This window comes from Protopterus annectens, chromosome 7.part0 (assembly GCF_019279795.1).
Source record: "Protopterus annectens isolate FY-2018-M chromosome 7.part0, PAN1.0, whole genome shotgun sequence".
Classification (NCBI taxonomy): domain Eukaryota; kingdom Metazoa; phylum Chordata; order Ceratodontiformes; family Protopteridae; genus Protopterus; species Protopterus annectens.
The window spans coordinates 1,087,337,797-1,087,363,022 of record NC_056739.1 but is presented as its reverse complement, the minus strand read 5'-3'; the positions used below and the strand labels follow the sequence as shown (position 1 = coordinate 1,087,363,022).

At 38.4% G+C, this 25,226-nt stretch overlaps 1 protein-coding gene across 13 annotated transcripts in view; it reads right to left on the bottom strand.

Moving 5' to 3' along the window:
* NEO1 (neogenin 1) overlaps nt 1-25,226 on the bottom strand; it is a 2,116,015-nt gene that overhangs the window by 382,815 nt on the left and 1,707,974 nt on the right. For all 13 annotated transcript variants that reach the window (XM_044077666.1, XM_044077665.1, XM_044077664.1 and 10 more), the window contains exon 15: nt 18,894-19,088. In XM_044077666.1, coding sequence (XP_043933601.1) covers nt 18,894-19,088 — 195 coding nt within the window. The remainder of the gene's footprint in view (nt 1-18,893; nt 19,089-25,226) is intronic.

Here is a 25,226-nt window from a genome sequence, read left to right as displayed (position 1 = left end):
TTGTAAGATATGATATAGGCTCACATGGATATGATAACAAACAACTGTATAAAAGATCAATCTGCCAAACAGTATGCATGTAACACAAAAGTTGGAACTAGACATTTAACTAAAAAGCTGTTACACACAAAAGGTGGGAATAACTTTTTAACACAGTGATGCTTTCTGTGACATCTTATCTGTAAATGTCAATGGTCTCACATATAAATTAAAAAAAAAAAAAAGAGTAGTGACCTACATTAAAAATATAGAGTGCGAACACCTATGCCACAGGCGACAGACTTGGAAAGAAATTAACATGTGAATTTGATAAAGGTTTTCAGGATGTTTAATCAGTTGAATACCTGGAACAAAGGAAAAACAGGAGTAATTGTAAGAAGAACTCCAGTTAATTGTAAGAAGAGCTCCAGTAGTGATAGAAGAGGATAAAAAAAGAAAATAATGGTAGATTTGTAGTACTAAGGGGCTACTTGTAGGGGAGTTGAATTACAATGGTGTGTATTTACATTCCACCTAAAACTGCTATAATGGAGCTTAAGAAAATTCTGGCAGAAATAATCAGCTACAGGTGGGACTGGTACTTGACTTGCAGCAGTGAAGATGTGTCTGGGGGGGGCGGAGAAGGGAAAATATGACCAAGAAGGGTAGATTTTTGAAGAGAAATATGAAAATATTTGGCATGGAAGATGTGACTTCAGTACTAGGTGTTCAGAGTGAATTTACATATTATTCCCCAAGACACAGAAACTGGGTTAGGCTAGACAGAATTTACATTTCACAGGAATGTGTGCATTTAATTGAAAGTCTTGACAGGCACCCAATAACTTTTTCAGATCATGTGCCAATAATTACAAATAAAAACACATGATAATGAAATAAAAATGAGACACTGGCGCTTTCCCACCTATCTGTTGAAAAAGTAGGAATTTAAGGAATGGGTAGTGGAAAATATTCAGGAGTTACTGAAACTTTTTCTGAAAATATAACTAGTGAGTGGGACAAAATTAAAGTGGAGTTTAAAAGCAGGGTGGAACTAAAAAAGGGAGATATGATTAAGAGGCAACAAAAATATTTAGAGGGACTGACAAATGTTAAAGTATTGCAGAATAGGGGAAGAATCTTAAAGGAGGAGGAGCAACTTCAGAATGCTAAACAGAAAAAAAGGGATTACCTTGATACTATGCATGAGTTTAGAAAAACTTCTTTTAAGCAACTGTTAACTTTTAGCACAACGACTCAAGGAGTAGAAAGGGCTGTCACCAAGCTTAGGCAGCCTATAACAAGAAAGATAACAAATCCTGTACAGGTGTTAGAAATGTTTCAGAAATTCTATAAAAGTCCATATAGAACAGACCAATATGGAAATCGAGAAAAGATACAAGTAGAAATGTTTATGGAAGAATTAAATATGTCAAGGTTAGAGGTAGATGAGGCTCAATTGCTACCAGGATAGGAGGAGAGCAGATAAAAACTGTGATGCATAACCAAAACAGTGGAAATTCCCCAGGAATATATGGCATTCCTGTGGACATTTGGAAGCTGGGGGGGGGATGATAAAGATCAAGAAAGTTTTGTTTAACAGTATTTTAAGAGGAAGACAAGTACCAACATCCTGGAAGAAAGCGGTGGTAGCTGTAATATATAAAGAGGGTAAATGACCCATCAGATCCAGCTTCAGACAAGCCCATTTCAATACTAAAGCATTATTCTAAAGTGTTTATATCTATAATGGCCATAAAAGAATGGCAAAAATGCTATCAAAATTGATAGATATGGATCAGTGTGGTACTGTGGAGGGAAGGCAAACTTTTGACAACATTAAGAAAATGCCCAATGATCCAGAGGGAAGCAGAGTGTAAGAAGATGCCACTGTTGTTGGTGGGTCTTGATGCAGAGAAAGCATTTGACTTGGTAAGCTGTGACCTTATGAGCAGTGCAATGGAAACATTTGCATTCCCTGATAAAATTGTAAGGGTGATTAGAAGGATATAAGATGGATTTGGAGACAAAAATTAAAGTGGGTGGGTTCCTCTCTGATAAATTTTGCTTAAGCAGAGGAACCAGGCAGGGGTGTCCGCTCTCCCCTTTTATTTGCATTATATTTAGAACCATTCGCAAAGAAAATAAGAGACTCAAAATTTCAATGATGATTTTGGCACGCTAGTCAAGAAAAGCTAACTCTACATGCAGATATTTTATACTTGATAAAACCAGAAAAGGACATTTCGGTGTTATGGAATTTTGAGACAGTTTCATATCTTTTTGGGATACAAAATTAATGAAGCTAAAAAAAGGAGTGAGAGTTAAATTATGTACCCAGACACAAATTTGTTCAGCAACATCCATACTTATGGGGACATGATAAAATGAAGTACTTACGAGTATGGATCAACAAATGACTCCACTGTGGCAGTTAAGGATATGTGGGAAGAGATTAAACAAAAGATGATACAAAAACCGCAAAACTGGAAGCTCTGTTATATGGATATGGATAGCAAGATATAGGCAGTTAAAATGTTTTTAGTCCCTTTAGTCTTATACACAGATCAGGCATATCTTTATCAACCAGACGAGAAGTTGTGGATAGCAATTAAAGAGTTGAAGGATTTTATCTGGGAGGGGAAGACAGCAAGCATCAAGTGGGATAAGATGATTCTTCCAATCACTAGAACAAGGTGGATTGGGATTACCCAATTTGAACGGGGTATTTCAGACCTACACAGTTAAGGTTCCTATACATAGCACAATCAGAAACCTAAAATTCAAAGTGGAAAGGGATGATTATGATGGAATAGGGGAACGCACAATATTCAAGGAGACACAAGGATTTTGGATGCAGATCCTTCAAGGAGAATAACAATCATACAGAATATTATATTCATAAAGTAGCAGAAAGTATTCTAAGAACTAAGCCAACAAGGAAATGGATAAATGGGATGCAGCTGACAGGGATGACTGCAATTAGGGATACAGACAATAGGCAACAGGGAGCTGGAATTTATTGGAGAAAACTGGCAAAAGAACCAAGGTATCAGGAGCAAATAACTTGAGAGGGAAAGGTAACAGAATGGTAAGATGCCAAGAATTTAGTTGGATTGCAGATTAGAAATTGCCTTTCCTATCAAGGATTGATTGAGTATACGCAAAGAAAAAAAATTGGGGGGGGGGCTAAATGAAAGACCAGCACTGGTAGAGTTTTTGGTAGAATCTACAACAGAAGCTGCTGTTAAAAATGAATAATTAGTACAACATATAAAATATTGTATGCTAATTGTAAGAATCAATGAGAGGAGGTTAGAAAGGATTCGGAACAGAGACTGGCTAAGCAATTCATAAAGAAACAATAAGGGGATATATGCACGTCTCCAAATATGCAACAAAATCTAGAAGATTTAGGATTTTTACTTGGAAATGTTTACATAGATATTTTATACCCCAAGTAGACTCCAGAGAATTTTTCCTCAGGTAGACAGCAAATGTTGGAGGTGTGATGGGGAAGAAAGAGATCATTAGGAACACATTTGTTGGGAGTGTAATGAGTTGGCAGACTTCAATGATTCCCTGCAGACTACTTTATCGAAATACTGGGTGAGCAAATTGGTTTAGGTAGGGAAATGATTCTTCTGAGATATGATACAGAATCGGAATTGCCTAGACATAAGTAAGGCCTTGTTGAGTCTAATTATGTTGGCTGCAAAAATTCAACTGATGCTACAGCTAGTGAGTGGGATAAAATACAAATGGAGTTTAAAACCAGAGTAGAAATCAAATGGAAATAGAAATGGTAAAGAAGTAATAGTAATTACTTAGTGGGGCTTTCAAATGTTTAATGTATTGCAGAATAAGGAGAATCTCACAGAAAAGCGAGGCGGAAAAGCAGAGTTGTTAAACAGAAAATAATGGAGCATCTAGGCAATATGCATGAGTTTACAAAGACTATTGTTAAGCAACTACTTTTTGATAACTCCACAGCACAAAAACTTTTAGGACAATGACTTAGCAGGAAACAGAAAGGGCTACTGCCAAACTTCTGGAGCCTATAACAATAAAAATAACCAGAGAACTTGTAGAGGCTTTAGAGATGCAGTGGATGTAAAATATTTACACAACCCTGTTAAAATGCCAGGTTTTTGAGATATAAAATAATGGGACCGCAATAAATCATTTCAAAGCTTTTCCCACCTTTAATGTGACCTATAACCTGTACAATTCAAATGAAAAACAAACAAATCTGTTAGGTAAAAAAATATAAAAATAAAAAACATACAATATGCTGGTTGTATAAGTGTGCACACCCTTAAACTAATACTTTGTTTTGTGTGCACACCTGTAAATTAATACTCTGTTGAAGCACATTTTGATTTAATTACAACATTCAGTCTTCTTGGGTACACACCTGCCATCAATTAGAGAGAGACTGACTAACCCCAAATAAAGTTCCACTGTCCTAGTAGGATTTCTCTGACATTTACTCAGTTGCCTGCTACAGCAAAAGCCATGGTTCGCAGAGAGCTTACAAAGCATCAAAGGGATTGCATTGTTGAAAGTTATCAGTCAGGAGAAGGGTACAAAAAAATTTCCACATCATTGGATATACCATGGAACACAGTGAAGACAGTCATCAAAAAGTGGAGAAAATGTGGGACAACGGTGACGTTACAAAGAACTGGACATCCCTCCAAAATTGATGAAAAGACAAGACGAAAACTGGTCAGGGAGGCTGCCAAGATACCTACAGCAACACTGAAGGAGCTGCAGGAATTTCTGGCAAGTATTGGTTGTGTACCACATGTGACAACAATCTCCCATTTCTCCATATATATGGACTATGGGGTAGGGTTGCAAGACGGAAGCCTTTTCTTGCACAGAAAAACATCAAGGCCCAGCTAAAATTTGCAGAACAGTACATCAAGTCTTCCATAAGCATGTGGTAAAATGTGCTATGGACTGATGAGACCAAGGTTGAACGTTTTGGTCACAATTCCAAAAGGTACATTTAGCGCAAAAACAACACTTTGCATCACCAAAAGAACATCATCCTCACGGTGAAGCATGGTGGTGGCAGTATCATGCTTTGGGGTTGTTTTTCTTCAGCTGGAACAGGGGCTTTAGTCAAGGTGGAGGGAATTATGAACAGTTCCTAATACCAGTCACGTTTGGCCCAAAACCTTCAGGCATCTGCTAGAAAGCTGAAGATGAAGAGGAATTTCATCTTTCAACATGGCAATGACCCCAAACATACATCTAAATCAACAAAACAATGGCCAGAAGAAAATTAAAGTTTTGGAATGGCCTAGCCAGAGTCCAGACATAACTCCAAAAGAAAATCTGTGGCGTGACCTGAAGAGGGCTGTGCACAAGAGAAGCCCTCACAATCAGACAGACATGGTGTGCTTTTGCAAGGAAGAGTGGGCAAATATTGCCAAGTCAAGATGTGTCATGCTGACTCACTCCTACCCAGGAAGACTGAATGCTGTAATTAAACCAAAAGGTGCTTCAACAAAGTATTAGTTTAAGGGTGTGCACACTTAGGCAACCAGAGTATTGTCTTTTTATTTGTTATATTTTTCCCCTGACAGAGTTGTTTGTTTTTCAATTGAATTGTACAGGTTAGAGGTCATATTAAAGGTGGGAAAACTTTTGAAATGATTTATTGTGGTCTCATTTTTGTACATCACAAAAACCTGGCATTTTAACAGCTGTGTGTAAACTTTTTATATCCACTGTATTTCTGAAATTTTATGAACATTTTTATAAAGCAGAAAAATGTGGAAATTACGAGCACAAATGGAAACATTTATGGAAGACAATTATGACAAGGTTAAAAGTAGATGAGTTTCAACAAGTAACAGTTAAAATAGTGGATGAAATAAAATGGTGATGTATTTGCAATCTTCAGGAAAGTCTCTAGGTAGAGTTGGTATTCCTGTGGATGTTTGGACGGAAGAAAACTATAAAGATCTAGAAGATTTTGTTTAACAGCATTTTAAAAGGAAGGGAAGCACCAACATCTTAGAAAGATTTGCTAGCTGTAGTACTGAAGGGTGGTAAAATCCCATCAGACCCAGTTTCATAAAGACGCATTTCAATTTTAAACAACCATGCAATTTATATATACCAACTCAGAGATTGCACCTCCCGCACAATAATATTCCTATCCCATTCAATATTCTACCTCTGCTTCAGTGTTTGTGCTTTTTGGCATGACTTTATGATGATCGCTCATTTGAGCATTTGACTATTCAAAGGGAACCTATAAAAACAATTTGTATGCACTCAGTAAACTTTAACTTATAGCCTTATGGAAAAATTGCACTGGTTATCCATAAATAAACTCAACTGTGCACTGCTACATTTACTGCATTAAAGTACCAAGGCTGCTGGGAAGGCAACTGCTTGCATAACTTTTCACATCCCAGTTTCAAATTCATTTATTTTTAATCAACAGTTAACAGTTCCCCTTTAAGATGTAATTAGTGTACCTTGTACATTTCCTTCACAGTACACTATTCAGACCTTTCCTAATTAACTGCTTGCACCCGAAGAGAGACAGTCTTCATCTAAAAGCATTTGCTAAACATAACAATAGTAACTATGCAAATGCAAGCGCTACGACAAATTTCACTCGGAACACAATGGTCAAAGTCAACTTTGTTTGCTCCTTGCTTCAGCTAAAAGTAGGTGCTAATGGAAAAAAAGGTGAAAAACTTTGCAAATGCTAGAAAGTACTACTGATTGTATTTTTCAGTACATTCTCGTCATTCAAGCCTATTTTGACATCCTCTCTGTAATAAACTAAAAACATCAGTATAGACACCCACCTCTATAAAAACAAGAGAAATTAATATAGTACAGTTGTGTAAGAACTTATTATAACAGTAGATGTCCTACTGATCACTGCTGCAGCATTCCTAACACATAGGTCATCACTGCTGATGTCCAGTCAGGGTACCAAAGGTTTGTCCCAATTTTTATTAACACAGTTATATTAGAAAAAAAATGAAGGAACATATTATCAGGTTTTCTCTCTGTGCTCTGTCTTCTATCTCTACTTTTTTACACATTTTCTCGAGAAGCTTTATTTTTCAGCCATTTTTTCCCTTTATTTCAACCTCCAACTGCTGCAGTTCTCAGCTCATCTAAATAGCAGCTTAAAGAGTCTTTCTTAAACTTTTTGTCATTTCACGTAACACATTCATTCACTGTCTCACTTATTTTAAACATCTCTGAGTGTAGCTGATTTATAATTTTCCTCTAAATTACTGCAAGCCAAGTCTTGTACAACGCTGAAACCTGAACTGCTTTTTTGCTGAACATCTACAAGGTTCCTCGCAGACAGAGATTTTTCTTCTCCTTTTCTGTTTGATTTTCTCTTACTTTCTCCAAATTTCTTCTTTGCTGGCATTCAGGCAGCATAATTACTACATAGTAAATTAATTTTTCTCAAATTGTTAACTAACTAGTTTTGATAGTTTCTCAGTATTCATACTGCAAGAGGTGCAATCACCCTGCTGCTCAGTGTGCATCCATCTTGGAAATTCCTAAAAATTGAGAGTTTTGAGTGGTAAATTTTTGCTGAGATAATAAAGTCTAATCCAGCCTTTAGGACTTGGATCTTCAATCTATTTATTTTTTCTATGCCTGCAGGACCATGCCTGATGGCTACTTTACCTGCACCTAATCAGCCCAATCATTCCATGGTCATGGGAGCAGGGAATTCCCAGGCAGGTGCGAGCCCCCTAGCCCACTCATTCATGTCATTGAATCCCCAATGAACTTAAACTCTCTCAGTGAGAGTCAGGTGGTAAAGAATTTTCCCAGCTTTACAGGTCCTGCGAGCTGCTTTACCCTATTTCCTGTCGGAGTATCCCCCTCCACTGAGGCAACTCTTCCAAGATCATCTACAGCTACCCTCCTAGAGTAAGTCTATATTTTGTAAACTCAATTCTCCTTGACTCACAGTACAACCTGCACACACAGCAATGAAGGCTCATTAGACTCTAGCACCACTAGGCAGGCACCTAACGATCTCTCTAGATGTCATCCTTGGGGTGAACCTGAGGCATCCCAAACCCAGGACTGGTGAGCCAGCAGTGGCTACTCACTCAACTCCCCTGCTAGCTCTTACTGGCACGTGAACAATTATTCAAATTCAGGTAGCCTGTGACTTCATCAGCCCTTTATTCATCTATGCCAAAGAGTATAAAAGCCTACATCTATTTAGATGGAAACGCACCATTGTCAAGTAAGGCAAGACAATCTGCTACAGGATTAGGCCTAAAACCTCTAAACAGTGAAGAAACAGCCTTGTCAGATAAATATTTAGTCTAATTTATAGTGTAATGCTGGAAATAAGCAATCATGCAAAACTCTTATTACTCCCATGATGGTAAAAATTCCTGAAAACAACCAACGCTATCCAAATGGAGATCCACAGACAAAGTGCCAAATGCCAAACTTTTCATCATTACAAAAACATCACAGATGATGAGACATTCTAGATGATTTAGAATTTACTGTAAACATTTCACCAGTCTTGATGTGTGCTTCTGTGGTACCTATCCCCTATGAAAACTGGTCCTAGACTTCAATGTTTTACCAATCAAAAAAAAAAAAAAAAAAAAACTCTCCAGGATGTTCTGTTTCAAAATTTCAAAAATTATCTGCAACTTCACTCTAAACAACAAAAAAAAAAACAAAAAATATTCGGGATTTATTTTTTGCTTTTTGTTTGAAGTGAAAAGCAAAGACAGCAACAAACAAAAAACAAACAAAGAAGAACCTTACTAGAACATGCTTGCTGGAACCTGTGAGAAATTCCACATGGCTAATAAGGAAGGATCTAGTTATAGATAAAAAGAAAAAAAACACAGTCTTTGGACATGCATAATGCTGCAATGGTTAAGTTCCACAATGTGCACTTGCCCTATCTGCTGACTTAGTCAAGTGAACTGGACTTGCAGTAGAAAACTGCTATCACCATCAGTTATACAAGTACACAATTCTAATTTGAAGTGTACTTTACTGTAAACATTAGATCTGAAGTGTACGTCCATCCTCGGAAACTGACAGGTCACTATGCATAAAGTGCAAACCTAAAGCAGTCTGGGCAACGCTATACTTCTCAGCAGACAGAGTTTAAACCATTTAGCATCTGATGTACGTGCCTCAGTCAGTGTGCAAGAAGAAAGGTTAATAACTTGTGCAAGAAGAAAGGTTAATAACTTGCACATCATAAAAGATCTGGTAAGAGGAGGTCCATTTTTTGTAACTAATAAAAATAAGGCTGTAGTCATCAGGACTGCAAAGCAAACATTTTTTCCAAGACTACTACATACCCTCCTGCTTTCACATATTGCACTGTAGACTCTTCCCTCTCTAGATCTAAGGTAAGCTACACTAAAGATATATAAAGCCTCCTTTTCCAAGGCGATGGACATCATTGCAGACAGACATACTCTTCTAGCTGTCATATATAGTAAGTTAAAGCACATACTTTCTGTATCTGGCAAGATCATCATCATCCTGGGTAACTGACAAGACAGAGAATTGGATTAGGCCCTCTGGCTGGCCTCCCCTATGAGTGCATACCCTTAACAGTGGTAGTTTCAAAGGAAGACCGGGATCTAGACATTCTCCAGCATGTAATTCTTAACAGACATATTAAGAGAAGACTATGTAGCGGTTTCACGCATATCATTAAAAGCTGTGTTCAGCCAAACCTCTTGTAGAATGAGCCTTAAATACCAGTAAGGATTCCTTGAATTTCAGATGGCAAAATGTGACATATTCCAAAAGGCATCTGTAAAAAGTCGATCTGAAACGCACTACTACTGTTGTAGTAACAGAAACTGTTGTACAAACACCTGCATTTGTAGCCGAATTGTTAAATCCACTAGAGTTTTTCTGTGAAAGCTCAGATCCTGACAATTACAAGCATTTACGTCTAACAGTGCAGAGGACTAAGGCTATGAGCTACTACTAAGCTGCTTTCTGTAATCCAAGGTTTAATTCCTTCAGCTTCCATCTGGCTATTGTGTGATGTTGAGCAAGTCACTTAATCTGACAGTGCTCTACGGGAAACTGAGCAACTGGACTTTGCTCCTTAATGGTCTCCTGGACAGATGCCTAGTAATTTATTAATCTATGAACAAAAAATATTGTGCATGCCTGAATACAGACCTAGTTCTAGGTACATAAATCCTCATTTGGTGGTGTTCATCCATGTGGTGCAGCAATTACTCCCCAACATTCGAGAAAGATGGAAGACAGAAAACTAAATGAATAAGTTAAGAATTGATTCAACTGTGACTTTAGCATAAAGGTGTGCTTAATTCAAAGACAGACAGTCTTTATGAATCATCAAATAAGGAAAATCTACATGCAGCGATTATAACTTAGATATCCTTCTAGATAATTCAATATCTATCAAGAAAATGGACTTCTAAGCACTTTCAAATTCATAAAGGAGCCAAAACCAGTTTCTGAACAAAGTAAAAGTCCCATTGGGGCTACTGAATCTTGCAGAAAAGGCCTGAATAAAACATTATTCTTGAGGAAGGCTTTGTGCACCTTCAGCCATTTGAATCAAGAACTTAAAAGTTAAAGACAGCAGTTAAATAGGCTTTAGCATTTCAATAACCAAGCCAAGATTCAAAGAATAAGCAAAACAGTCCAGAGCTGCAGAAAACACATCCACTCCCTCACTAGTGACTCAAACAGATAAACATATCTTGAGCTTTCCTCATGATGGACTTCTCAAAACCTGAGAGAATCTTCATCACACTGCCAGAAAATGATTATTGTCAACTACTGGAACTAGAGGTAAAAGGTGCCCTGGTACAGCATGTAGCGATCTTGTTAATTCTTACCTGATCCATCTAGTAGTTCTGCTGTGGGTGTCAAGGAGACACAGTCTTCCAGATGTTATCAGCTGCAGCCATTATGGAGCTACAACAATTACCTTGGCTTTATGGACGTTTGCCTTCTGAACAATTCTTGTTACCAGAGGATATGAAGGTAAACCATACAGGATTCAAAGTCGTCACTGGCCTTTAGGGAAATCTCAAACCTAATGATGGAAAAAGAGAAAAAGATGCACCTGGTGATGGTCTCAGCAACTTTGGTGTTGGAAGGACCACCTGTAGGGTAGAAGCAGCTGTCTGCTCACTTAGTCAGTGAACTGGACTTGCTAAGATGTGGATTTCAATTAGGAACTGATTGCTGGATAACATTTATTTCTGAAGTCTCAAGATAAGAGGTATAAGGTACAGGATCAAGCTCCTCCATTTGTTGATGCACCACGCAACTGCCTTGCTGTCTTAACTGTACTGCGAGAATTCTTATTTAGTAGTAGTCCTAGAAAGACTGGAGGGTGCAAAGGACTGCTCTCACTTCTAGTATGTTGATGTGAAGATATTCAGACTTCCTGAACTGTTTTAGCCATTTAAAATGCCCTCACCCCACAACAGCCTACGTATGATGAATCTAAGGTAACTGCTGCTAGAAAGTGAGCATGGGGAAGGGACTGCAGAGGGTGAAATTATCCACATACATCCCCCAAAGTAAGAGACATTTGCACGTTCGACAGATGCACATCAGACAAAGAGGAGGCTCCCCATTTTGAGACTACTGGACTAAAAAGGCCCAATGCAGAACTTGCATGTGGTTATCAGTCATAACAGTCCACAATGATGGCAACTGTCACAAGACTCAAAGATGCAGTGCAGCCTTCATAGACAATAGAATGGTTGATAGCTTGGTTTGGACAAATCTGATTCTGTCCACAGGAAGTCTTTCACAGTACAGTTTTGAATAAATCTGAGAAACTTCGCAGTTTGTGGCTGACACTTTCCTGGACTAATTTTTAACCCTAGAGAATGGAATAATGTGATTAGAGGACTATTTCACTAATATTAGGTTCTGAACAGGTGAGGAAGCTATAGCAGCCGTTCTTCTAAGTATGAGTATGTTTTGACATCATCTCAAGTGAAACGCTATTACTGAAACACTGGTAAACACATTGGGGGTTGAAAACAGAAGACTCCGAATCTTAAGGCAGCTCCAACTTGGAAGGATATAAACCTCCAGGACTCATTTACAATTCTGGTGTGAAAGTAGGCATCCTGGAAATACACAGAGCAAAATTCCTATTGTTAGACAAGAGGTCAGTGACTACACTGGCAAAACATAAAAGGATTTTTTTCTGGATGAACCTATTTAAATCACTCAAATCTAAAACTGGCTTAAAGTATTTTGTCTTTAAGCACTAAAAAAAAATATACAGAAAAACATGCAACCCTTCTGTCATGATGGGACCTCTTGTATGGCTCTCTTCTTTTTCAAGAAGGCTTAAAATCTCTTGTTTTTGCTACTTTCATGTGACAGAGTAGGACACTTGGTTCACAGGTGATTACTAGGCAAAAGACTAGTGGGAGGGGTGCTTTTAAAACTTAGCCATCCTTCCCAAATGTATCTGACAAGTTTTGATAACCTAGGGATATTTTACAGGGTATATTGCGGCGTGGTCAGGCATTTATAGACTGCCTTTGCCTACTAGAGACAAAGGTGCCAGACAAGGGGTAAATTTCTGAGTCCCCATCCACTGGTCCAAGTTAGGTTTGAATTAGGCTAGTGGTGAATGTAAGTTCATTTGGCTGGGAAGCCTGCCTGTCCCACACAAGATGTAGTCGCTGGGACAAAAGTGTTCCTCCAATGTGTCCTATTTATGTTCAGACAAGGTTTAGGTCCCTTGACTGGGTAATTCTGATGCTATTTGTTTTGCGAATGTGTAGCAGGTCCATCAGAGTGGGATTAGAGGAGGCTTTGTAGGCCAAGCTTACACTGCCTCCCAGCAATCTGTAGAAGACTGAGTATATGGCTTGGACTTGGACGTGATCTGCGTAGGACAGGTTGTTTAAACCATGTATACTTCTTGTAAGGAACCACTGTAGACACTCCAGTTTTTGCATATGCCTGGTTAAGTACATTCTTCCATGTTTATGAGGACCAGGTTTAAAGGATGTTGGCACCCCACTGGGCATACAGACTAGCTGGTCCAACTTATTTCTGTTTACAAAGTTCAGGAATCTCCAGGTCTGCATGTTTGGGTTTGTAAAATATTCACAGTTTATAGTAGGGTAGTTAAAGTCACCTAGGAATAAGGAGCTGGGTTGAATGGGGAGCGTCTCCACTACATTTAAGTATATGTTATGGGTTTCCTGGTCAGAGAAGAGTATGAGTTATGGGTTTTCTGGGTCGCAGAGGGGTATGAGCTATGGATTTCCTAGGTCAAAGAGGGGATGGGTAATACAAAAACAGGAGTCATGAGAAAGGGACATTTTGCAATCCCTGAATATGACTGCACTGACCCATGTCTGATTATACAAATTTCATGCTAACAGATGGAAGGATAGACCATTCCTACTACCTCCAAAAAGAGGCATTCAGGCAATGCCTCAGGACAGCTGCTTAATTCCCATAGAAGGTTCACAGCTCCTTGATAACTGAAAATAACACACTCGCTCATCTGAAACCTCTCTGAAAATTTCCTCAAGAATTAGGGTTATTTCCAGACTGTTTTAAGTCATTCATGCTCATTCCTACACCATATATGGAGAGGGATCCCCTACCTAAGGCTACAGTATTTGGAAATTAACACCAATAACCATGACAGCTCTTACTTTTCTTTTCCATACTCGCCTCATGTACCTTAATTTTAAGCCCAAATAGTTCTAGACAGTGGTCGCCTTGGTCTCCAGCAAAATAAGTTAGATAGGGCCACATTCCAACAAATCACTATGCTGGATCTTGCAGCTCTGGCTATACCTAAACATCCATCATGATGTGCACCTCTGACAACACCATTGCTAGCAGGGATAAAAAGCCATCCTCGACTGATCCATATGGCAACTTGGTGATTGGCCAGTGCATTTCATTAGAGACATTCCTCTGGAAATCCACCATGCTGAACACAAAATTAAGTGCCCTAAAGGAAAAGAGAAGGATGCATATACGTGCATCCTTAAGTGGTCGACTGTTCTGGACACCCTATCTTAAGAGGGGGGGATTGCTAACCACTGGGCTCAGAGAGCCATGGGAGCCCTCTTACAAGCAGCTGCCAAAAACCAAGACATTGTGTTCAGAAGTCACTAGCCAGAAATTTCAGTCCTTGGGAGGATGCAGGACACAATCCTCATTCTTGGGGACACCTGCAACCATATCTGGATTTTTTTTCATGCACTAGTGGCTATTTTCAAAATATCTTTCAACACAGTAACCATCCAAGAGGCTTCTTGGATGGACTTGAAGGTTACTTGAATTATCCAATGCAAAAAAGGGAAAGGGAGAGTGCGTCAGTGAGCCAACCTCCTCTTTACTCTATCATCTCCAGGACTCCTAAACATGAGGCACTGAGGAGGGAACACTGTAGAATCAGTATGCTCAGCATCATTACTACCAGCTGTAGATAATACAGCAACAGAATCCATGTTTCCTCTTCTTCTTACTAATGGCCTTTCCAGAAAACCTCTGGTCTTTATTGTAGTGTTCATATAGTCCAGGGAAGCATGTCTTAAGTCATTTATACCCATTTGTACTATGACTGTGTCATATGTGTATTTGTGCTGCAGAGTGCCTGCGTAATATGGGGATTCCTGGTGCCCAATGGGCAACAGTGACACTCTCCTTGCACAGCATGGTGAGTGACACATCTGTGTACCTCAGTACTGAGTCACCTACGACTAGATATTGGATTATACGGAGGTGAGATTTATGGGCTTTTGACCAGAGTCAGTGCAATGCTTTGACGTATGTTTCATGGTGGGGGCTTCCAGTACTGTGCATTTGTGAGGCTGCAGAGGGTACTTGTTTTTTTAGGTTACTTTTAAGAGGTCTCTGTGGTTTAGTTATGTTACTGTCAACATATAAATTTACACGATTTTGGTCTGAGCTGTTTCTGCTTTGTTTAGTATGGTACTGCGTGGTACAGACAACCTGCTTCGTACTTGCTGCAGCTTCATTTGAGAGCTTTGCCTTCAATAACATTACATAACTACATTTCTGCAATACTGTATCCACTGGTTTAAGTAGCAGGTGGTAGTCAGTCAACGACACAATTGCGACATTGCCTCAGGATGCCATTTCAAGCAGGCTGGCTACAGAGACAAAAAAAGCTGAAAAGACCAATGGTTAGACCACAGCTGAAGATAAAAATGGAATAATCCACGTCAGGAAATAAATCACTTGCAGCTTCACAGTAGTGCCCTTTATAAAACCAAAAGTTGTAACTGAGATGTAGTAGTCAAGGTAGGAAACGGTTCACTTGCAGTTTCACACCACTTTATTAAACAAGAGTAAGCGCTTTAGCGATCCAAGTCAGCTGATCGCTTCTTCAGACTCATAAAAACAGTTAAAACATTGGTATTTAAAATATGGTTCAACCAATGAAAACATATATAGAACTATGACAGACTAATTAAAATTGCATACATCAGTACATTAATTTGCCTTATATTCTGCATAAGATGAAATAAAATACACATATAACAGGCACATTTTATGTAATAATCCATATTACTTAATGTTTTAGTGGTCTGGATTTTAAAAAAGGTTTCAAGGCAACAGCATTGTTCAATCCAGGAGACCTATCTGCCTGAAGTAGTAAAATCCATCTTTGTTCTGCTTCCTCTACCTTATTCCTTATATCACCTCCCCTCTTACTTTTATTTATAATTTCTAAAACCATGAAATTAAAAATATGTTTCCTATCTTCTTCTTCCACATGTTTTGCTAAAGTACGTGTGTCTTTTTTATTTCTTATATCTCTAAGGTGTTCAAGGATGCATTCCTTTAGACACCTATTAGTTTTGCCTATATAAAAGGCATGACAGACAGTGCAGAAGCTGAAATAAAGCAAATTTTGTGTTCTGCAGTCAGCATAAAAATCTATATCAATTATAAATCCTAGTGTAGGATGTTTATATGTAGATTTATTATATAAATAGTCACATGCTGTACAATTTCTGCAAGGAAAAGTCCCCTGCCTATCAGATAGGATCATTCTTTCATTGTTTCTGGATTTATAACAGAGTTGTCTTTTTAAGGACCTCTTATTTCTAAAAGAAAAGCTGGGTCTATCTTCTAACAATTCTCTCAAGTCAGGATCCGACAATAAAACATTCCAATTCTTCTCAAAAATATTACAGAACCTTCTGATGTCACTTGAATAAGTTACAGGGAATCTAACTTTAAAATCATGACCTTCCTTGCTTTTAACATCTTCTATAGTATTTTAGAAGAGCAGTTTACATCTCCCATCCCTATTTTCAATGGTATATTTAGAGCTTTCATTTATGTCTTTCTTACTATTACCTCTGTTTAAGAAGTCTTTCTCTAATATAGTCATTGTCTTCACAAAGCCTTCATCTGTATTATGTAAGCGGCTTATTCTCATATATTGTCCTTTCACTACATTTTTGTGTACAAATGTTGGATGCATACTAGTCTTATGTAAGATACTATTTCTCCATGTAGATTTTCTATACATCCCTGTTGTAAGTTCATCTAACGCTGTCTTCTTAACCAAAACATCTAGGAACTCAATAGAGTCCCTGGAATGTTGACTAGTGAATCTTAAAAATTCAGTGGTGCTATGTAAGTACTCCACCATCTCTTGCAACTCTTCACTAGTATCATCCCATAACAGGATGACAGCAGAAATTATTCTTGATATAGATTTTTATGCTGACTGCAGAACACAAAATTTGGTTTATTTCAGCTTCTGCACTGTCTGTCATGCCTTTTATATAGGCAAAACCAATATGTGTCTAAAGGAACGTTTCCTTGAACACCTTAGAGATATAAGAAATAAAAACGACACAAGTGCTTTAGCAAAACATGTGGAAGAAGAAGAAGATAGGAAACATTTTTAATTTAATGGTTTTAGAAATAATAAATAAAAGTAAGAGGGGAGGTGATATAAGGAATACGGTAGAGGAAGCAGAACAAAGATGGATTTTACTACTTCAGGCAGATAGGTCTCCTGGATTGAACAATGCTGTTTCCTTGAAACCCTTTTTTAAAATCCAGACCACTAAAACATTAAGTAATATGGATTATTACATAAAATGCGTCTGTTACATGTATATTTTATTTCATCTTATGCAGAATATAAGGCAAATTAATGTACTGATGTATGCAATTTTAATTAGTCTATGTCACAGTTCTATATGTGTTTTCATTGGTTGAACCATATTTTAAATGCCAATGTTTTAACTGTTTTTATGAGTCTGAAGAAGCGATCAGCTGTCTTAGATCGGGAAAGCGCTTACTCTTGTTTAATAAAGTGGTGTGAAACTGCAAGTGAACAGTTTCCTACCTTGACTACTACATCTCAGTTACAACTTTTGGTTTTATAAAGGGCACTACTGTGAAGCTGCAAGTGATTTATTTCCTGACGTGGATTATTCCATTTTTATCTTCAGCTGTGGTCTAACCATTGGTCTTTTCATTTTTTTCGCTTGAGATGTATACCAGGCGTTTATCCAGCTTTTGTTTTCTTTCACGTGTGGCTACAGAGACAGTTGGAACATGTAAATCCATGGTTCCTGGTCCTTAGTAATGTGGGCTGTAGGGTGAGTCACGTCTTTGAGGTTTGGAGTTGGTTTATTGGCATATTTATCTGATCAAAACAATTTGTCTACACCAAGACAGCAATGTGCCACCTAGCTCAAACTTATCGGTCTAAAACAATCCAAACCTGTACAAGAACAGCAATGCACCAACAAGCATAAACCAGTGCTTATTTGTGCAACTACTGACAAAAGTACAGTAGGAATTGGAACAGTAAGTTGTATAGAGAAACTCAAGGCTGCAAATGTCTGCTTCTACAACCATGTTGAGTTTAGTTCTGATGTGTAATGGCCAGCATTGAGCTAAATCACCTTACTTAGAATGCAGAAAATAAGCAACAAAAAGCTGATGAGAGCACATCACTTGAATTTAGCCTCAGTACTAAGTAAAGGCCACAACTAGCAATGAACCCCCTAGTACAAACAGCCTGGCGCCAGACATCTGTGTGAAGGAAGACAGGAATGAATGATAATGACCAACGTGGATCCCTTGGGACAAGTGAAAGGGACTCCCAAGTCCGATTGTATTACCACTGCTGGTGGAGACAAGGTGAATGTTAAAAAAGACACAGAGAGAGAATCCATTCCAAATATCAAAAGCTGGCCTTGCACAGAAGAATAAACTGGATGACAACAGGCATCACAACAATACTCACCACTGGAAAGGCTAGGATTAGAAGCCAGAGAAACAGAAAACATTCTTGCCTTAAAAAAAAAAAAAGAAGAAGAAGAAGAATGGGAAACACTGTCCATCCTTCACCACTAACTGGAAACTAATGACTGTGGCCAACTCAGCTCAGTTATGAGCACCCTCCCTTCACAAACAGAAAAAATTAGGTATTACCTTAATCTACTTTAAGAAACCTTTTTTGAAGTGATGCATTTTTCATCTGGAATAAAGTTAAACATTTTGTCTTGTCACCAATCTGTATCTCAGTCGGTTACTTGACCATATCACAATCCCAACCAGGTAACAACATACCTAAGTACAGACAGTGCATGTTTAATATTACAAGTTCATTCACAGTCTCAGATTCATTTTGCAGTTCTTCAAAAACAGCCTATATAACTGTTGTGAGAGTGTAGGTTCAAGCCATGGGATGAAAGCTTGTAGGACGAACTAGATAAAGCAAAACAAATTAAAGGTACAGTTTCTTCAAATGCAACAGATTTTAAGTGAAGATACCTTGACCTTTTGTTTTCAGCCCACAACCTTTTTTCAAATGACCTTTTTTCTATTCACACTTCTTGTTTTTGCCTTACCTAGATTGTCAATGGTGTAGTAGCGCTGCTTGTAGTCCACCTTGATAGTCTGAGCATGAGGACTTCCAATACCATAACCTATGGAGTATCCCCGAACCACGATGTCAGCATTGTCAGGTGGTGTCCAGCTGACCACAATGCTAGTAACAAGAGGTCGAACATGTAGTGAACTGGGAACATCAGGAACACGAGATTCTGGAAAAAGAAACCTGTCGTTTAGCAACTCACAGCAATATCTTTACAAACTGAAGTATACTATTTGACAAGGCTTAAGAAAACAAGCATGCCTCATTCAATAACATTTGCTTGCTCCACTAAGTGATAAGAAAAAAGATAAATGAAAAAATACTACACCTAACTGCAAGGTCATAAGGAGAAATGGGTGATTGAACATGCTTAAAAATGTAGTAGTAAGGAGTTGTGATTGCCAAGGTATAACAAGTTAAAGAGTAAATGAGTGAATGCATGGTTTGAAGGAATCATACTCAGACTTTCTGTAAAAGAAGAGTCCAGGTGCTACAGTAAAAGATGACCCTGGAAGGCCAACAATTAGTAAGTAACATCTGCACTCAAAAAAGGTCAAATAAGTGGAAACCCACTCCTGAGTTAAGGACACACTATTACTGATTAAGTATAATATCTGCAGGGAGAGGCATCCAGTTAGGATGAACAGCTCCATGTCAACATTTAGAATGTGAAGTTTAAGACAGATTTTTGGCTGCTGCACATCAAGTACTTAAGCCCTGCTGAAATTCTGTTTTATGAAGTGAATCAACAATATCAGGTATAAAAAAAAAATCAAAATATATTTTTCCCAAAAAAATATCTTTGACACGAACATGCAATATATGAATTAATATAATATACAAATCAAATTAATTCTCTGTTGCTCAACATGATTATAATTTTAATATCATTTTGATAAAACCATTATTTATGCATCTGCACGGTGTACTGTTTCACTGTACTGTGGTTCATATAACCACTTTACAGTCTCTACATTGTTGTTCAACAGCCGCTGTTCATTTTCTTGCTGTTTTTCTTGCTCTCTGAACTCAGGTAAAACGCCCAAAATTAGCTTGGGAAACTCAAATACACTATAAAGATAATATATTTAACACATTTATTAAACTATCACTTAAGCCATAAGCATACACAAGTTAATAGAAAAGAAAACAAATCATATCAACATCTTTCATTTTCATACATTATACAGTGCATATATCTACTTTAACAGACAATTCACTAACATTACAAACATTGCACACACGCTTTCTCTTAAACCTTGCTCCTCCTCATCTATATTAAACTGAAATTACTGCTGCCACTAACTCCATATATTTGTAGGTAATTTGCTCCTTCCCCTTTCTAAAAAATTGGTTCTTTTATCTCCTTTACAATATTCAGTACTGCAATTCCAGTTGGTTTTGATTTTGATTTCTATTTTCAGGCAATTGCTTTTTGGCAGAAACTAGCTGTCTAGACAATTAAGATACTGTCCCCCTGCTCAAAAGAACTTCTTTAGTTACAGCAATTTTGTCCCCTAACGTTTCTGGCAGGGTGGTCTGTAAGAACTTTTTAAAATCTGCCAACTCATTACACTCCTCAAAAAAATGTTCCCATTTAACTCTGTCCTTCTCATCACAACTCAAGCTTTTCCAATCCACCTGAGGAAAATTCACTGAATACTGCTTGGGGTATAAAACACACCTATGCAATTCCAAGCAAAAATCCTAAACCTTCAGGACTTTGCTGCATACTTGGAAGCCATGCACAAGTCTTCAGTATTCCTTTGTAAGCTGCCTTTCTAGTCTCTTTTCACAATCTTTTCTAACCTCCTCCAATTGACTCAACAATATTTTATATGCCCTAATAATTACTTTTAACAGCAGCTTCAGTTCAGGGCCCAACTAAACACTCTACCACAGCTCATCTTTCACTTCGTACAGCAAAATTCCTTTGCTCGTATCAATCTCTGGTAGGGAAGGCAGTTTTTAACCTTCAGTCCAAACTTCTGCTTGGCCTCATCTCATTCCTCAACCTTTCCCCCTCTAGTTCCCTATACAGGTAATACTGAGGTATTTTATGCCACAAGTGTACAGTTACTCATATAAAGGCATTTACAAGGAGTGGGTCTCAGTCTATTTACTGATCCATGGAATCCCCTCCGAAAGAACTTGATTTGCCTCAGGCTTGTGCTTAATACTCCAGTTATCTGTAACACAATTAAACTGACTCATGGCTGAATATGTCACTTGAAGCCACAAATACTTGTCATCACAAAGAAATGGCTTAGTTCACAAATAAAAGGCAACAAAATTTTCTGCAATGGCTATAACCTGTAAAGATGTGGACAATCTCACTCCAGTTCCCTAACCCACTTTCTGCCCTTTCCAACTCCCAGATGCTACTCAGTGGGACCTTTGCTTACATCTATCAAGGGCAAGTCTGTTAAACACTTAACTGCAGAATGCATTTATATCTCTCCTGATTCTTGTAAAAGCACACAAGACAACATCTTTTTCCTGGCTATCTATCCATATTAAAACTGAATCAGTAACTGCAGGAAACTTCAATCTCAGACAGTAGTGTACTATGGTGGGGTGACAGGGGCAACTGTTGTAGGCACAAGTGTTGGCAGGGGAGCAATCAGCCAAACTTGTTTTCTCTCTCTCTAATGTAATACTGTCTTCAGTTTGCTACAGTTTAAAAGTAAAAAATAAATAATAATAAAAAAAACTCTCTCTCACTTTTTTTTTTGTTAACTAAAACCTGAAAGCTGTAGCGCTAGATGCAGGTAGGGTATAAACTGTAGCAACTGCTTGCTACAGTTTAAACTTTTTTTTTTTTTAATAAAATGTGTTGGAGGATCAGGAGCAGGGTAGTAGGGCTGATGTGCACCATGACTGGTGCACCAGTAGAAGGAATGTCTTTTTTTTTTCCTTATTCTTAGCAATCGAAGAGCAGGGGGAGTGGGGTTGGGGGAAGCATTGATCGAACTGTAGCAATTGGCTTAGTACAGTAAAGTATTGTTTTTTTTTTTTTGCTCTCTTTTCTTGTTCATGTTACCTGCAGATTCATGTTGAATCAGCAACACGTTTGATGCGAGACGGAAATCATAAAGACAGACTCCTGTCATTCAGTTTCTCCCTCTCTACCTTTGCCAAGCTTACTTTAACTAGTACTACTAGAAATGATAACTTCTTCAACAAAGATACCCCAAACAGGATTCTTTCTTTGATGTCCTTCAGGAGTGTGAGCAATTGCGAGCTTTTGTCTGTTGTTTCTTGTGTCGAATCAAAAGGCAGCATCACAATTCCAGCTCTAGAAAAACTAAATCCTTAAAATCCTGACTATTTCAAGCCTTAACAATTCAATTTGACAGACCCACATCATATACATTTTGATTAAGTCATGGCACATTTCTTCCTCTCCTCTCAATACCATACCAGCATAAAAGTGTACAAAAACAAGCAACAAAATCTTTCTCTGGGTATCCCCTGAAATCACAGCCTTGAAGACCAAAGTGACCACCACTCGCAATTATATTACATGCAACTTCTCAAAATCAAAACTGTTACTTACTGATGAGGATTTTTTTCACTCCCAGCAAACTACCCACTCCCAGTGAAGTAGCTCTGGTTAGGAATCTCTAACCTGTGCACCACAGGGTGAAGATTTCCATCCCACAGCTTCAGAGTCCTGGCTTCTCTCCTGACCTACCATCTGCATGAAGTTTACCTGCTCTCTTATTATCCATGTTTTCCCCTTCCAACTCTCAACACATAAGCTGACTGGCTACTGTACCTTTACATACTTATTGCATCTACTTTAGCCCTTGTTACTTAGGTTATGATTACAAAGGACTCTTAATAGCTTAGTTAACCTATTATGTTAAATTAATAAGTTGCATTACAGTAAAAACTACTCACTGATGGGAAAACTCATCAGCCAAGCTAATAACTCAATGCCTCTTTTCCTGATGAGATTTCACAGTTCAACCTGGCCTTTATTACTGGTATAAACCCTCTTACTTCCCCCAAATGGGTTATATGAAGGGTTACAATACACCATCCACAAAAGACACGCACTCAAATTCTCCACAGTACCCACTAGCCTTACCTGAAACCTTAACTCCTTAAAAAACATAAGTTCTCGCCTCCAATGACTGTCTCCTACTGAAGTACCCTCCCATACACCTTCCCACAACATGGGTTTAACTTGAATCTAAAACATTACTTTTTACTCCCTGTGGGACACTGCCCAAAGGCTCCCCTACATGCACTTGACTGGGCCAATCACTACAAGGACTGGGATCTGGGCATATACCGGCTAGGCAAGACCTGCAGATTCATTCCTGCCACAGAATCAAAACTGGCCCTCAGATCACTAGCAAGAGTCAGATAGTAGGAAACAGACCAGCTTTTGATCCTTTGGGGTAGTCCACCTTCTCCCTCTTGAGAGCTTCCTCTCCCAACTTGATTGCTCTTCGAAGCTCTGCTAATGTTGTCTTCCAAAGAGGAAGTATGCCTCCACAAACAGTCTCCCTTGGCTTACAAACACAGTAGGCTCAGACTCCATTGGCAGTAACACCTAGTACTCCCATGAGTTGTCACCTGTGTTGTGAGCCAGAAACTCCTCCTTCCCACTAGGATAAGCAGGTCATCATCAGTATCTCACTCCCATTCTCCTAAGCCAGCTACTACAGACACCCAAGCTGCTTAATGAACTTATGTCATCTGCACCCTATTCATGGCTTTATCCCTTTATGCCAAGGAGCTGACTGGCACCTATAGCAAATTTCAGCCAAATCCACTCCTACATCCTTTACAAAAAGATCCTTAAAATGCATAGCCATGCAACACTTACAAACCTGAGTTCAATTCTCTCTCTACGTCTCTTTACTACATTTACCAACAAACTCCACACTGCTACTCACCTTGCCACAGTCATCCAATATGCAGATTACTCCACTCTCATCTGTGCTGCACCCTGCCTTCCACAACTAAAAGAAATTACCCAAAAATCCTTTGCAGTCATAGAATCCTTCCTCTCGATCAATTTATTCTACATCCAAACAAAACCAAATTAATGCTCTTCTCCAGTAACAAATCCACTGAACACAATCCCCCCTTCAGCATCTCTTCATCCTACAAAACCATCATCGTACCTGTTCATCAAATCAAACTACTCAGAATCACCACTGACACAAACTTAAGATTTGACAAACATGTATCCCTCAGTACTAAAAATGCCAAAATAAAACTAGGTTAAGCCATACCTTATTAACACCACCAGACAATCAACTGCTAGGACCCACCTTTTGTCTACTCTAGTATATGCTTCTCCTATTTTCACAAACCTTAAAAGATCTGACAATAATAAATTCAAGGCCTGTTACCACAGAATTGCCAAATTTGACATCGACCTTCCACACAGATCCCATCGCTGTGTTGCTCTCGGTCAACTAAACTGGCTAGAACTTCCCAACCTGCTATCCCTCAACCAACTTACAGTCTCACATACCACCATCTACCAGCCTGACAGTTGCCTAGCTCTCCAAAACCTTGTGCAAACCTATTCCAATAACAGAACCCTGAGACCTTCCAATAAATTCCTACTAAAAGTTACTAAATCCAACAGTTTTGGTGATTCTCTTTATTCTAACCAGATCACTAAGACATGGAATTCCATTCCTTAACATATTCTTATCACAAGTAACCCTCCCATGTTTAAATGCTTCCTCAAGACGTACTTAAACAATAACTGGATCTGCTCATGCACATCCCCAGGCTGACATTAGCAATACTTCTAATGCTATCTTTTCCCATCTTCTCACTAATGTCTTTTTCCTACCCCTAAACCATTTCAAGCCACTGTACCCTCTCATTTCCTTGTTTCTGACACTTCTCTCCTCCTATCCTCTAACTATTTACAATACTTATACTCCTATGCCATGCTGAACATTGACAAAACATGTTCTAGAAAGTGTAGCTACCTATTTTCATTTATTGTGAAATTGCTTTTTTTTTTAATTTGTACTCAGACCCACACTAATATGGCCTATCTGTTTTATTTCTTCAAATTTATGTTATGATATATTCCACCTGTATTATGCCTAAACAACTGTATTCTTTTATTCTAATGCTTTTTGATACTGTATTGTACCTTGCTACATAATACTGTTATTTCTAATTTGTACTTGGAGCTTTTCTCTCTGGGCCGTCTCTGAAAAATGGGCTACTAGCCCAGATGGACCTCCCTGGTAAACAAATGTCAAATAAATAAATTATAATATCCCCCCTATCCTCAGCACCAATTCACACAGGACCA